Here is a 16,224-nt window from a genome sequence, read left to right on the forward strand (position 1 = left end):
TATTACATTACGATCTGGGAATAAATGACCAAAACGGATAAGCAGGGCATGTCTATTAAATCAGGAGTGTCGACTTGTTATTACAGTGTCTTTAAACACTGACAAAATTGGACAATAATAAGATTACAGAAGTGCCCAAATCATTCTAATTCTTCTGAAGATAAACCGCCATCCACATCCTTCATCAGCGTAAGGAATAGCAAACAGTCTACAAGGAGCCATATCTCTTGGCCTGCCTGATTCCTTACAGTGATCGTGCTGTGTGGATATTATTTTTACACACTCCAAACTGGAAAACAGCTTAAAAACAATAACAAAGAGATCAAGCTTTTGGTGCTGCACCCACGGGTTAACCGGTCTGATCGCGGATCTGTGCATCGTGCCAGACCAAGCGTGATCAACAAAGAGTCCACTCTGCAACCTCATACCCGAAGGATCTGCGGCTGACATCCTGTCACTAGACACCAGGGAACACCCAGATTCCATACTGTGTTGGGTCAGAGCTGTTCAAGTAGCACAATGTAGGCCTGCGCAATAACAGGCCGTTATTTTAGTGTTGTGACGTCTTCCTGAAGGCTATGCATTATAAGAATATAACGAGTCATAAACTGTGTGTAAAATAATACAAGTTTGTTTGCGTATTTGTACCGACAAAGGCTTCAAACACAATCAGACATGCTCACGGAAAATAAAAGAAGTTGCGTCGATAATTTGTGTTCTGCTTTTCCCACTGCCTTCGTCTGGCTACACGAACGATCACGGTTACTACAGTTGCCAAGATACACATTTTCAACTTTTCTCACAACACTGTGCATTGTTTTGAAGCACAACATACTGTGTGTGCATATATATATAGTCGCTTATTAGCGATAACACAGCAGACGCACTTCCTGCTCTCTGCCGGTTCAGCGTCCGTGAGTTTCTCTGATGTTGTGACCTCAGACCAGTGTTCACAGCCGGAGTTCACTGTGTTCTGTGCCGGGGTCTGTTTGAAAGCCAGACTCCAACACTGGAGAAGGGAAACAGAGATTCTTGAGTACACTCGTCTAAATCTCCCACTCTCGTTTCAGCAATTATTCTGCTGTAGCTGAGGCATAATGGAGCATGGCTGCGACTGGATAACAGTGCCATCAGACCTTGAATCAACAGACCAGTCTCAACAATGGAATGTGCATGACAGCATACAGATATATATAGACTCAAAGTAACCTGGTGCCTGAAAAGTTACCTAAGTAAAGGAGCATATGTGATATAGTGCTGCTGAACTCTGATTGTCAGTGGGAAGCTCCGAGTATCCGGATGAGCATGAATGATGACTGCAGTCTTTAGAGTTAGACCTCACAGAGTGTGTTTATATTTATATGTAGAAGAGGAGGGGGGTAGTGACACGATATGGAAATGGTAGCAACAGGAGTCTCCCAAACAGTCGCTCACAGCATGGGTGGCAGGCCCTGGCGCACTCATATTTTTACAGCTGGACTCTGGATCCCATGGCGTCCACAGATGCTTCGTAGCACCATTCGAAGCTGCCAGTTGCACGTTTCACCTAAGGATATCTTTTGCTCAAGACACAAAAATTGCCTCTGAATGTGCAATAAAGTTACTGCAGGTTGCTGAATAATAATTCAGTCTGTTGAGTGATTCGACTTGCTCATCACTCACAAAAGTGAAACAAGCTCAAAGTGCTAGCCATAGGCCTTTTTAAAAATTAAGTTACAGTTGAAATTGCTTTGTAATGCAATTCAAAAGGACACGTTTGAGCTCGGATTTGCTCATTGATCCCCCTGAGAAATGATGCTGCATCACCTTCTTGATATCTTAGTGTGGGCGTCTATCTGGGTGCACACTTCTGTATATAACAACCTCTCATGCTGTTGCTTTCAATAAGATTTTATCGCAAGCGAGGCAGACTGAGATGAGCTCGTAAGAGATTAAAGTTTAGTATATGTGATTGTTTCTCCTCAGTGGTGGGACTTTTAAAATGGGTCTGACCAGATGAGTTCAGTCGGAATTAGCCTTAGCGGGAGGGAGAGAAGGGGCGCTGAGAGGTTCTGCAGCTAATCCCAGGATATTGAGCGGGATTCCTAGGATGAGGCTTTGCTCCTTTGCTTTCCCAAGTGTGACGGTGGGGTGTGTGTACGGGGGATGAGGGGAACAGTTTGGATTTTGGATCTCTTTCTCTTCACAGTCCCCATTGTGAGTAGAGTTTTCACAGTTTAGGGGCACAGTGTCTGGGATTCTCTGTCCACTGAAGTGAGTCTTTTTGGGGGGGAGACGGCCAGGCAGTGCTAGCCTCTGAGGATTAGACCCACTGGGATAATCAGGATCAATTCACAGTGTCCTCGAAGGGGGTCTTAGTCTATGTCCAACCGAGTAGGAGAGAGGACGCCGCTGTCCCGTGTAGTCTCTGGCTCTGCCCACATCCCCCTCATATCCTAATAGCATTAGCTTCCCTCTTCTTCACTGTGTATAACCCCTCGACTATGACACCTTTTCAGATCCTGCATTAAATTATCTTGCTTGGGTTAATATAAGACTGGTTCCCTGGTGAAAAAGATAAAATTCAGCAATACAAACATGGACTACTGGGCATATTTGCTACATTTTCCCCTTGTTTAGAAAGAACATGTAGCTGTAAGTGTGCATTTAGATGGTGAGAACCTGCTACCTGTTAGTTCTCTCACGAAGGTTTTGTGTTCTGGTTGACTGGACTTAAAAAGGAAAAAAGAAAACAAAAAGGATGCCATTTTGTTGGCAGCCACATCTGCTTTTCATCTTATAATTCATACCTTTTTATATCTTCTGTGACAAACTCCGCTGAAACAAAAGCTGAGGAAATGGGTGGAACTGAATGAGACAGTCTAAAAGCATGCGCGCTAAAGGTTACACTGACGCTCGTGCATTTCCAGGTGGCGTAGCTATTCTCCCTTCACGTAACAAAGACGCTTTGAGAAATAAAGCAGGATGTGTTCGGTTTTTGTTAGCACAATTGATTTTGCTTCCCAGTCTGAAACACACCCTTGGCACCAAAGTTGGCAAAAAATGTATTGACAATTTCATTTTCTCACAGACAGGCAGCAAGCTCTTTTCTCTCACTCAGTTTTCTATCATATCTACAGTAAGACCCTCAACCAGTGCTGCTTTCCTTGTGCTGTTACTAAGATACAAGCGCTAACAACCATAAGTATGCGGGCGAGCTGGTGTGTAACTCCAGCACGCGCGCAGACAGAGCAGTTCACTGCACAAAGGCCAACAAATAAGCGCTTTCATATCTACCCTCCCCCTTCTTTGGGACAGTTGAGGAGTTGAATGGAAAGCAGGGTTTTGGGGGGCGGGGGGGTCACAGGGTAGTATAGGGGAGCCAGTGTTAGGAACATTGTGTTGCAGAATTTCATGGCTCTGTGTTCTTGTTGTTTTCTTGGCGTGTTGTGATGAAATCAGGATGGCTTTGAAATCTTGTTTGTTCTTTCAATATCTTTGTCACTGCTTATTTGTCACAATATTCAGTGATTATCATGGTTTCCAGACCCAAAAGAGTTTACAATGCTCAAACATGTTGCTCTTTTGCGAGGGTGACGCCACTCGTGACATGTGGCATTTACTGGCTCACGTAATCACTGGTGACCCGTAATTATGGTTTCACTATATTAAAACAAAAATGGTCAAAAAACTCTAAAAAGTGCAATATACTTGTAGGGATCTCTTTAACTGTGTATTTTTTATTATATATGTCATTATCTATCTATCTATCTATCTATCTATCTATCTATCTATCTATCTATCTATCTGTCTATCTGTCTATCTGTCTGTCTGTCTGTCTGATTTTTGTGATACTGATATAATCTGTGGTATTTAGTGCCTCAGCAGTTATTTAAATGTTATTTTTAGTGACCAACAAAATCTCAAATTCATCAAATACATCATAAAAATTTCAGGCGTTCTGTTTGTAAGGTACCTACATCTACTACTGATGTTCCAGCTGTAGATCAACATGGGGCAGTACTTGTTGCTATCAGTTTGTGCTTCATATGGTACCAGCACGTCGCAACAGCACTTCTTGTGGTGTAATTTCGTAGCATTATAACTGCATCCTTCGGGGCAAGTGCAACAATATGAGAAGAAATGGCAGCACGCTGTTAGTCTTATGCTCTTCTGGCAGGCACTCTGTCTCAATAGAGTTCATCGCAGTCAGACGGTGCCTGTGCAGCACTGCAAAAAGGGTTGGTGCTCCCCTAACACACAACATCTTCTCTATTCCCTCAGCGCACAAGACCAGACCCACTTACTGGATGCCGTCAGCCTCCTGACGAGCACTGCAAGCATTTAAATGCCGCCCTTTTTAATACTTTTGTATAATTTTGCAATAAAGAACTCTTCCAAGGTTGTTAAGGTAAAACATTACATGTATAATATATTACTTCTCGTAATCCCGAACAGTAATAAATTTATTAACATTAACAGCTGCTCTTGGGGGAAAGTATGCTCACTCGTGTCTTTTCTAGGGCGTAAGGAAAAGTACTTATAATGCTGTTCTTCCTGCTTGTTGCAAAATCAGAATAAAGGTACAAACCTGCATCCTTCGGTTGTTATTACCACTTCGTCTTAGTCATTTCTTGTCTGCCGGGGCTCCTATGCATCCTTACACTTCGTCCTATTGTTTGTGCATGCCTGAACAGGAACACGGTGAATCAGTCGGTCTGGTTAAATAATGTATTTTTTTCAGTAAACGATTGAAACCAATAATATAGCATTTGATGGTGCCATGGTGTGAATTTTTTTTCTGTTATGCTGCTACATGCACTGACAATAGCTCACAGAAGGACTTTTTTTTTACACTCTTACAGGACTTATTCCCCACATAATAAACTTTCAATTAATCTTTAATCTCTAGCACTGTACTGCTAAGGAATGTATAGCGATGCTATATTTCACCTTGTAAAAATATTGGGTTTGCCATTCCCATCCTTTCTCCCACAGCGGAAATAACAGCGAGGGTCAGTTTCAGTGTTGGCCAGTCTGTGATGCACAGCTGCTGTACTGGCGCTTTATTAATGGGATTCAGGAGCTCATCTGAGCGTTCTGATAATGGAACAATGGAAGACCCTGCTCTGACAATCCTTCATCTCAGCGATGCTACAATTGATCACCAATTCAATTGCTAACTGCAGAAAATTGAATTTCTAGCCCTAACATTGTTCGTTAACCACGGTGCCGATGAGATGGCCATCCAGATTAATGATAATGGGAGCCTGAGATGGCTTCTGAGACGGCTTGTGAATTTGATTAGCTGTAGACGGCTGTAGAGACAAAGAGTAGCTAGTCAGACTCTTATGTGGAAGTACTTAATGAAAACCCTGCATGGACGGTAATTGGGGAAATGTTTGTCTGGCTCCACGCTTCTCAGCTTACTGTATGAAGTCTTTAAACTTGTCTCGCTTGCATTTAAACACACATGTGTGCAATATATGCAACAATTCATTTTATTTACTCTAATAACATTACCTTGTTTATTGCTTCCTCTCACTGTGTAAAGGGTGCAAAGAAATAGCTCCATAAGCAGAAAATATATATATATTCATACATGTTAGACTCACTCCATCCATACTCATGTGTTTTGGTAGTGACTGCGCTAGTGCTAGTCAAACACTGCCAATTAAGAAATGGCTTTAAAACAAGACTGACTCATTTTAGGCTATCGAATAGAAATATAGTGTTTAATATGTAAATTTTCCCACTGTGTTTGACAGGATAGCACATATATCCCCTGTGTTATGATGTAATTTTAGTTGAAGGTTATATCATAATTGTATTTGGGTGAAGCGGCAATGAACTGCTTCCCTTTTCACATAATACAAAGTATATTACATATGCAGTATATGACAGCTATGAACAATTATGCCATGCCCAGTGAAGAGTAATGACACTGAACGTACAGCAAGATAAATAAGCAAGTTTCTAACTATGGCTGTAACACGCTTCTTTGGCCCTTGATTAGAAAAGAATGGGCGCTTCAGTGGAATGGAGGGTTCATTGTCTTGTTTAATTACAACTGGTGGGATGAAGTAAAAAGTCCTCCGTTCCTCAGCCTGTTTACAGTTTTTCTCAGTCGCTTTGGTGCATTTCTCACAACAGAATTGAACTCTCCACCACTACTAAGGCACTTCTCAAAACAATTAGTGCAAACTGCAAAACATGGTGGATAACTTGCAAAAGTGAGTCACTCCATCAAAAAGAAAAGTCAGGTGTCCAAAATAAGTTGTCAATGCATCAACAACAAATCCCTTGAGCAAAACAGACAATACATTCATCAAAAGCAAGTACTGATACCAAACAAAGTGTCAGGGCTGTCACAATTACAAGTCATTAGACCAGCACCTTTGGTCACAAAATCACATGGTCTGAACATGTTCCCATTGTGACGGATGTCTTTGTAGGTGCTTCCCAATGACATGTCAAGTCCGGACCGCATGCATGGCATGTTGAAAACCATAAATTGTAAAGGACAATCAAGACACTCCATATGCACTCTTGATAATATTTAATTGAAACTGTTCACAGCATTGTGCAAACTGGGGAAATACAGTAAATCAAACATTTTACAGCAAACAAACTCACCTAGACAGTAAACCTCACTGCAGTAGTTACGACTCAAAAAAAACAAACTGAAAAACAGACACTGCTGCATATCAATCATTGATATCTAGACGCTCCCGTCTGTCTGCCCACATATTTGCATCAACATCACAGCGTATGTCAGCTCTATCGATGCATCGGGGAAAGTATCTTCTGGAGTGTCGAATCCACCCTCTGCAGGACTCTGCTGTGATGTCATCACAAGCTGCATCCATAGCTGCTAGCAGGGTCATTTGGGTATGTGGATGCCTGTCATATACCTTCCACCTCCAGGAAGAGAAAAACTCCTCAATTGGATTCAGGAATGGACTGTAAGGAGGAAGAAACTCCATAAGCATCCTGTCGTGTGCTGCAAACCACTGCCTGACTACAGCAGAGTGATGGAAGCTTACATTATCCCAAACCACTACATACATTGTCCGATTGTCACCAGGATCATCCCTTCCATTTTGTGGGATCAGGTCCCTATGAAGAGCATCCAGAAAAGCCAACAGGTGTTGTGAATTGTATGCACCAATACGAGGAATATGGGTGTGAACACCATTCTCTGAGATTGCGGCACACATTGTAATATTCCCTCCTCGTTGGCCTGGGACATCAATGGTGGCTCTTTCTCCAATGTGATTCCGTCCACGCCGTCTGCCTTTTGCGAGATTGAATCCCGCTTCGTCAAGATATACAAACATGTGCAGGGGTTCCCTGGCCTCCAACTCCAGGATATGCTTTACAAAGGATGAGAATCAGACAGGTCTGTAATGGTGCATTTGGCAGAACAGATTGTACAGTTGGAATTGTACATAGGATTACAGTAACATGCATAAATGTAGGTTGAGTACATGGCCTAAACTGTTACAGTGAACAGAGGTACATATGCGAACATGTGTTACCTGTACATACTGGTGACGGAGCTCCTTCACTCGATCACTGTTCCGTTCAAATGGCACTCTGTACAATTGCTTCATGGACATTTCATTCCGTCTGAGGACTCTGTCTATGGTGGAAATTGATATTGACTGAATATTTCCGAAGATGGTGTCATCGTTTACGACAGTTCTTTGTATTTCTCTCAGTCTCAAAGCGTTGTTTGCAGCCACCATTGCACAAATTCTTTCCTCTTGCTGCGGAGTCATAAGTGGACCTCTTCCACCTCCTCTAGGTTGTCTGGCAGTCCTTTTTGAGATGCAGATGGGAAAACACACACATGTAAGCGCAAACATGCTTACAGTGATTGTCACAGGACTATCATTCAAAACTCCTTTCTTTACAGCATTACTGTATTGTACCACAGCACACTATGCCACACCTGGGCCAAGTCTGCGCTTCAGTTACAGTACGTCTATGTGTAAGGATCTGTAAGGTCATGTCCTAATGCAAGTCTCCTGTATGACTATGAAAGTGCAGAGCAAATTAGTTTGTGCTGCATACTGTAACTAGATTACGGTGTGCTCACCTGTTTTCCCGACGAAATGTCTGGATGATAGAACTTACAGTAGTTCTCCCAACATTTGGCTGCACCCTTCGACCAGCCTCGGCCATTGTGAGGCCATGGTTTATCACATGATCCACAAGTGTTGCCCTGATTTCGTCAGGAACGTGTCTATGTGGTTGGCCTCTTCTCACCCGGTTTTGTCCTCGTCCTCCACCGATCCTCACTCCTCTTCCACGAGGCTGACGTTCCATGTTCTGCTGTTTTGTAGATTCAGTATGCACCTCATGCCAATCCTGTCTGTTGGTTTACATTGCAGTATATATGTACTTGTGGAGTGGGGGATGCTGTGCCGCGGTTCACCTGTGACTGGGTAGGAGAGGCTTTTCATTGGTTGCAAGTAGGAGTGACACACACCAATTTTCATTAGTGTGAGATAAGGTTCACCTGAGACATGTAGTTTATGGAGATTTTCATGGGAACTCCTCCAAAATAGGGTTTTCAAAATGGGTGTATGAATCGTTTGACAAGCTGTTCAGCAATTTTGAGTGCACTGACACAAGCAATGCAATGAAGACTATTAGTTGTAAGGACAATGACTATTCAGCCGGTACAAGTATGAATAATTGTGACATTCATGATGAAAGAAAGGAGATAGTGATGAATAGGAAGTCAAACGTGACCATTCTTTAGATATTTGTACTCACTCAACTGCTTCATGTCCAAAGGCATTTGCCTTTGGACGCAGTGAACGTGAAACCGCCACAGGGTTGTGCCAAAACGACTACATGTTGTGGTGGTTGAACTAACTGTTGTGCAATGTTTAATTCTGTTGTGAGAAATGCACCAAAGCGACTGAGAAAAACTGTAATATACGCGCCCTGAAATTCAAAGCACATATTTTCAAGGATTACGTCCTCCTAAATCTGTACCTACGGACACGCGAGGTCTGCATGACTGTGTTAATTTTATTGTTCTGGAGCAGCAAACGGGTGCTGCAGTGAGAGATGAAGGCGGTCGAGGAGAGATGAGCCGTTCGAGGGGAACTCCCACTGGTGATAAATATCTGTAAATAAATTGGCTTTCTCCATTGACAGAGATTCACTCAGTGCAGAAATCCCTTAAGATTTTCCAAACTGTACGTTCTCGCTGTTATCTTTATTACATCTGTGTTCGGTTTCTGTGATACAGACTACATCCCAGCTGAGGTTTGACTGTTGTGTCATTTGACACCAGTGGATCCACATATCCACGGCTTCTGACAAAAGCGTCTTGTGGTAGGAAATGTATATTTGGCTATTTCGTTATCAGCGCGCGCCTCATGTTGAGCATCGTTCTTCTCCCAGCTTAAGGACGTGTTCAGGAGCCAGCATTGATTAGAAACCTGTTACATTTTGGATGCAAAAAGGCAGCCAAGGTTAATTTACTGGATGAGGAGGCCGTTATAACTCTCCCTTTAGCGAGTCTCTCCATTGGCCTATTTTAAATCCCCCCCTGAAAACAGGAGTTAATTAGGAACACCAACAGAAGAGAAATCCAAGGCAAGACGCAGCTTTTACACTGAAAAAGCACAAAATGTGTTTGCATCCACACTCAATTACTTGCCAATGCATTTTTTCAAGTGTCTTCCTTGGACACCATTTTTTTTCCCTTTTCTTTTTTCCCCTGTTATAATTCATTTACATGGGGGCAATATTATTAAAAAGTAAACACAATAGAAGCTTTTTGTGAGGTTGAACCTGCTTCTAATTAACAAAGAGCGAATTTGAAACGGGAATTAGTCTATGAAAAGGAGCTTATTAATGAAGTGTGTGAATGGAATGAAAGAAGAAAGCACGTGGCAGTCCCTGCTGGAGAAAGGTTAATGACTGTATGGAGCAGACCAGGAGTGTCTTCTCGCTGTGCTCCGGGTCCTGATCCTCAGGGCATCGCTTCTTGTTGGTCTCCGCATGAAGCGCAGTCCTTTTTAATCACCCCAGTACTACTGAGCTATCTGTTTTTAAAGCATTTCAGTGGCTGGTGAAGCTACAAATATTACTGATATTCTTTTATGCTCACATTTTCTAGTTTTTGCAGTTAACATGCAAAAGGATGTGCATATCTCTGTTTTGATATGTTTGAAAGCTCCCTAAAAGCAAATGCCACATGCTAATCTATAAAATGAAGGATTAATAGTAATGACATTCATTAATCTTTCATTTTTTGTGTTGAACTGTAAAAAAAAAAAAAAATTCAAAGAAAATACTTGCAAATTAACCCCACTGTGTTGCTGCACTGGGACACCTGTGATTGGCTCAGATTTTCTGCATATTGTTTGGATATAAAAAAAATTTAAATTGCTAGAAACCTCTACCTGACTCATTAAAATTCAAATAGCAGTTAGCTCTTGACATGCTCCCTTGCTTAGCATCAAATAAGCCATGCTTCATGTACTCATATTCATCTTTTGATGCCAGAATGATATGACACAACCTCAAAGCTATCATGTTTATTAGCTCAAATAATATATCAACAGCTATACATTGGATTTACTCAAATATGTGTGCTGGTACAGTGGTTAACACTGCAAGACGGCTCCAGGTTGGTGTTGGCTGTAAGGTAGATAATGTGATTTAAGTTTGTGTGTGGTTAAAACAATAAGTATACCCTAAAGTGCTTTAAATGGTCATTTAGAGTAGAAAAGCACCATATAAATATACTACATTTATCAAAATATGAATTACTTTATTATTAGAGTCTGCTCATTACTACTGGCATCATAAATTAATTAATATTCCTTGTAGATATAAACATGCCATGTCTGTCATGATATAAAAATGTATTTCTCAAACTAGTACTGTTGCACAGTTGCTCCCCAGATGTTCCCCTTTAGTACTTTGGCTGCCTACATGAGATTGTTAATGGCAAAAAGCTCTTGAAGGAAAACAAAACCAAATCATTACAGCTAAGAATTTAAGAAGTGGAACCACAGAAATTATTGCCTTTTAAATTATGCTGATTTATTATGCCGACTTAGTGACTCAAAGGGGAAAGATGGAGCATTTTAGTGATATTTATGTTTTTTTGATGCCGTGATAGGTGCAGCAGCTTCCATGTTCTGTATATAACCTACATTAATTGTGCTGCAGTCATTATTTTTAATGAAGGCTCACTGTCTAAACTGCTCATTTGACTGCACCACACTGTCTGAAGTCATGCCAAATCATTGTAATTGTCCCAGACTTGGAGATGAAACAGAACAAAGACAGTTTTCAGTGTTCAATTTGAGCAACCACTCTGCTTTTATATTTATTAGGAGGTTGATTGATTTGAAGAGCCCATGTTATTATCATTTACACGTTTATACTTTATATTGGTTTAATATTTAGGTTTTTGTGCTTTAATGCCTAAAAAACCTAAATCAAGTATAATTATTGTACATAGTGGCAGGACCTCTTTTCCCTCGCTGTCTTAAACACTCCACTTTAGCTCATGTCTTTTTAAGGGCCTTTGTCCAGCCTTCCCTGATTAGCCAGAAGCAAGATAAAATGTTTTTACTTACTTATGGTAAGTCAGATTTAAGTATAGGTATTGGTCTCTGATAGCTGCCAGCTGGTAGCAAAAGTTGAACCACATATATATTAACTTGGGTCACAGCCTGAACATGAAAAAACTCTAGCTAGCTGTAGCTAGCATTAGCCTAGCAACATGGCTAGACACAGCTTTTCTGCTGCACTGGGGGCATAGCCATTACAAATTAAAGTAATCCTCTGGGAATGGTTGTAACAACTGGTTGTTAAAAACCAGACTGGTTTTTAACAACCAGTTGTTAAAACCATGACACACCTGATTGTGTCAAAGCAAAAGAAAAAGCTTGCTTTCATTGATATTGGAATAAGAACATCAATAAAGCTGTACAGTTAGTACAAGAACATGCTGATTGCCAAGCAGTTCAACTTGACAACAAAAGAAAAAAAGGAATTGACCTTATCTATCTATCTATCTATCTATCTATCTATCTGTCTGTCTGTCTGTCTGTCTGTCTGTGTTTGACCTGGGCTTTCAGAAAAAGTGGAAAAACCGTCTGAATGATCTAAAAACAAAAAAGAAAAAAAAAATCATTGAACTGGAGGGGTTCTTCCCCCAAAACACATCATTATACTTCTATACATTTGCTCAATATTTGCTTTTTTTTGGTTTGGTCATTTGAATAGCAGCAGTGCCGACCAACCGATGGGTTGTAATCTGATGCAATCTGCATGTCTGGCAACAGCTTTTCAGTGAGTCGAAATAGATGTCTTGCACAGAATAGAACCCTTTCATGGCACATCATGCAGTGGCAAGTATCCAGCTGTTTGCTTCTGTCCCTTGATGTCAAAAAGTCTGCATGTTGTAAAGTTGAGATATGGCTTACGACACTGCTACATTAATGCAGACTGTAGAGAAACTAAGTTAGATTTTGGCTTCATGCCGGCTCCTGACTAGTCATAAGAGTTGTAGCGAGAAGAAGGCTTACAGCTAGATGATGCAACTGGCTTGACTCTAATGTCAGACTTCCCAAGAAAGCCCTCGCTTGAAGCCAACCGCCAGGTCTTTAGTTCTTCAGATGCTGGGAATGCATGTAAACTTTTACGCTCACTCTCGCAGCCAACAAAACATTTGGTATGCTTTTGTGAGCAGTGAGGTGTTTCGGGGGGTTTAAGAGCTGCTTTCTGTGGGAGAGAATAACTCCCTCTGACATAAACTTTCTGCATGCACACAAAGCTGCATAACAATTGAAAGGATAGGGGCATGCCCCCCTTTTTTGGTACATTTTTGCTTTTTTTATGTAGCTTGACACATAATGGTACTGAAGCTTTTGCGGTTTCACTTGCATTTTGGCCCACCTCCTCATCAACCCTTATGCAAACCAAAATTGACTCTATAATTTATCCCAGGCAATCCAACAAGAATGTAAATAAAGAACAAAAGTTGCCTGTTCTACGCATTATCAGAGGGCCTCTTCGGGAACAGAGCTTTCGTAAAACTGATCCTGCAGCAGGCCTGACCCCGACCGTTTCTCTCCACTCCATTTTCTAAAGCAACAGTACGAGGCAGCGCGCCATAGTATGTGCACTATGCTTATCTCACATTGGCAGACACAGGGTCTCCCCATAGTCTGGATTTCCGTCTGAGCCAGAGCTCCCGTGGCTTGACTGTTTCTCTCATCTGCACTGCCATCTCCTCCTTAAGCCTTGCGCAGACTAATTGACTTTAAATTGTCTTTTTTGACCTCTTACAGTGAAGTGTACCTTTTTGAATTTGTCCGTCGTACCAAGCGTCTATTAAAAAAACATCAGCCAATAAAATGTATGAACAACTGATGTTAATTAATATCAGAGGTTTATTGTGTGTGGTACAGGTCCCGGCAAGGCTCTTAGCACTTGATAACCATTTAGCCATGCAGTTTGAGTGCCAGTTTAGAGGCTGAGACTAATGAAGCTCATCGGCTAAAAATGAAGCCAGTCCGTGAAATAGCCTCATCAAGTACATTATCTCAACACAATCGCCGCATTAACGCTTGCATTTGGACATCGCACTCGGGTTTTTTGAAGACCATCAAATAATAATAGGACAAAAATTAATTATGAAAATATAAAGAACTGCTCATAAAATCTGCATAAAACATCAGCAAACATGTAATGTGGGCTGCCTACTGAATGCACTGATTTCTTTGTGAATATAATCATTACTCCTTTGTTATTTTCCGTTTACATAACATCCTAATGGTCAGATTTCAGAAAAGCTAGACACCTCATGTATTATTTACTGGTATAAAACACAAATGTTTTTCAGCATGCACCCAAAAGTAGAAGAAAAAAACATCCAAAAAACCCCAAACCTTAATATCAACGTGCACACTGATGCCTATTACTTCAGTTTCATTATTAATGCAACATTTCATGGACACAACAATTGGGGACACTAAATGCTGCTATAAAAATAGATTTTAGAATTACTGCAGACAGTGAACGTACTCTAATATGCAACGGCCTGGTGGATAATTCATTTAGTGATTTCAACCTGCTGCATTTACTGACTAATGCAATGTTTACTCTTTGGCCTTTTCACAGTTTTATGTGATGTATTTACATGATCAGTTTAACCAAGGTGCAATACAACTGTTTCCATTTTGCAGTTTGCTTGGAGTTGCAGGTTTTGGATTAATAGTTTATATGGGTTGATGGTTTTCATTGTTATTTTCCACCAGTATCAAGCAGACACAAAATCAATCTTCCTCATAAAGTCAGTGTTTTGCTTTTTTAAAAAAAAAAAAAAAAGAAAGAATCTGTTACATCAAGTTTTAAAACTGCATTGTTTTGAAATGCAAAAGCGTTTTGACACGGGAGTTAACCTCTACTCTACCCATTTCACCAACCGGGGTTTTCCTGCATAGAAGAATTTTTGGTGCACTACTAAGCGGTTTTAACCACAAGTGGAAGAATATCACTATCATGTGAACAGCCTTTGTTTAACGGTGTTGTGAATTTGGTTAAGCATAACAGATGTTTTTGTTTAACACATGGTTTGAACAGTCCCTAGAATTACGTCAGAGTAGGTAACACAAGCTAACTGCCTTTTATGCCTTAATGCTACTGTGCTATTGTGGGTAGCCACCCCCCACCAAATGTCCGTTTTCGGCCAAGAACACACCGAGACTAACAGCTATCTGGTAACATCTGGCCACTGCGTAGTGCAGATTAGCTGATGGGATCTCATTTGTGTCACTATAAAAATTTCCAAACACCATAGTATTAACTTAATGGTCAATACTGCAACAGTAGGTTTCGATTCATTTTATTCAAATTAAATTGAGCTGTGAATTAGTCGCTGAGGGCCTAATGAGTAACACCGTTCACAAAGCACAATGTCATGCTTAGACGCAAGGTCACCTGTCTCTCTGAGCTTATTCTTTGTTCATTCGTGGATGAAGTTTGAGTTTTAGCAGCTTCTTGAATAGGTCACAACATACAGTAGAAGATTAAAAGAGGTATAAAACATGAAACTCGTGGTAAGAACCTCTGTGGAGTGTAATGTATTTCCAGCTTAACATTTAGAAATGTACATGCCTGGGGGATAAGGCCAGAATGACCATCATTGGGGACATTTGGTCTGTTACCATTCATTCCTTTTCTCAATATATCACAGTTTACTTCATGCTTTCTAGGTGTGCGTTTTACAGGTTTATGTCAAAAAGAAACCTTCATTAGTAACAATACCCACATAGTATTCTTTGTCTAAGCTTTCGGACTGCTGGCTTGACTTATGGTTCCAAGGTTTTTTAAAAGTAGACTGGGAGGGAGAGCCTTCAGATTTCAGGCCCCTCTTCTGTGGAATCAGCTCCCAGTTGGGTTGAGGAGACAGACATCCTCTTTGCTTTTACGATCAGGCTTAAAACTTTCCGGTTTTATAAAGCCCATAGGTGACCCTTGCTTAGTTATGGTGCAGTAAGGCTGCTGGAGGTTTCTTCTTCACTCACCTCTTTCCACTCTCTATGTTTAGCTTTGCATTTAATAATTATGTTATTATTAATCCCTGGCTCTTTTCCACAGTGTCTTTTTTTCCTGTCTACTTTCAGATGGCTGCCACTCCTGGTGCCTGGTTCTCCTGAATGTGTTTTCCTCTTAAAAGGGAATTTTTCTCCCCACTGTCACCAAGGACTTGCTAGTAGGGGGTCATCCGATTGTTGGGGCTTTCTCTCTATTGTTGTAAGGTCTTTGACACCTTACCTTACAAGGCAGTTGGATTTGTGCCACATTTGGGGGATATCTGTAACAGAATACTTGCCAGGCTTTATGTGTTTAACGACTAACTGAACAGCGGGTAGTTGAGACCAATCAGGGTCCCATAGGCACCTACCAGCCAATAAGGTTGGAACTGCTGATGTGTTTTGGTAGGAAGATAGACAGATGGTCTTTTCAATCACCTGCTAAGTAATTTCTTTGAAAAGGACTGCCTGCAAGTGCCTTTTATCTGCAAAATATTTCTTGCAATGATGATGACTCATCTTTAACTATCCACACTGATTGCTTGCTAGCTTTCAAAGCTCCTGAGGAGGCAGCGTCTTTTTCCTTTTCTGGCTTCTTCACGTCCCCTTCTTTTATTCTTAAGGAATATTTGAAAAGCCCTTGCTTTTTTACAGTTTT

At 41.0% G+C, this 16,224-nt stretch overlaps 2 protein-coding genes across 2 annotated transcripts in view; one reads left to right on the top strand and one right to left on the bottom strand.

The window, feature by feature from the left end:
* The window catches only part of macrod2 (mono-ADP ribosylhydrolase 2), a 421,359-nt gene that overhangs the window by 44,831 nt on the left and 360,304 nt on the right, over positions 1–16,224 (top strand). The gene's annotated exons all lie outside the window — the stretch shown is intronic.
* On the bottom strand, positions 6,524–8,888 carry LOC147315686 (uncharacterized). The gene is made up of 2 exons (XM_086258017.1): positions 7,521–8,888; positions 6,524–7,355 (listed from the first exon to the last, which is right to left on the bottom strand). Exons 1-2 carry the CDS (start codon positions 7,848–7,850, stop codon positions 6,687–6,689), a joined length of 999 nt encoding a protein of 332 aa, XP_086114143.1. The 5' UTR covers positions 7,851–8,888; the 3' UTR covers positions 6,524–6,686.

The sequence above is a fragment of the Aulonocara sp. 'chitande type north' Nkhata Bay genome, linkage group LG13 (assembly GCF_057382095.1).
Source record: "Aulonocara sp. 'chitande type north' Nkhata Bay isolate Kocher_YH1m ecotype deep benthic linkage group LG13, A_spYH_male_GT1.1, whole genome shotgun sequence".
NCBI lineage: Eukaryota > Metazoa > Chordata > Actinopteri > Cichliformes > Cichlidae > Aulonocara > Aulonocara sp. 'chitande type north' Nkhata Bay.

What these genes read in the sequence shown, in the direction of transcription:
- LOC147315686 (XM_086258017.1), bottom strand. Translation starts at nt 7,850, where the DNA reads ATGTTTGCGCTTACATGTGTGTGTTTTCCCATCTGCATCTCAAAAAGG. An exon ending in TCCGTCACCAGTATGTACAG is followed by an intron (nt 7,356 to 7,520) that starts GTAACACATGTT and finishes TCCTTTGTAAAG; the next exon opens with CATATCCTGGAGTTGGAGGC.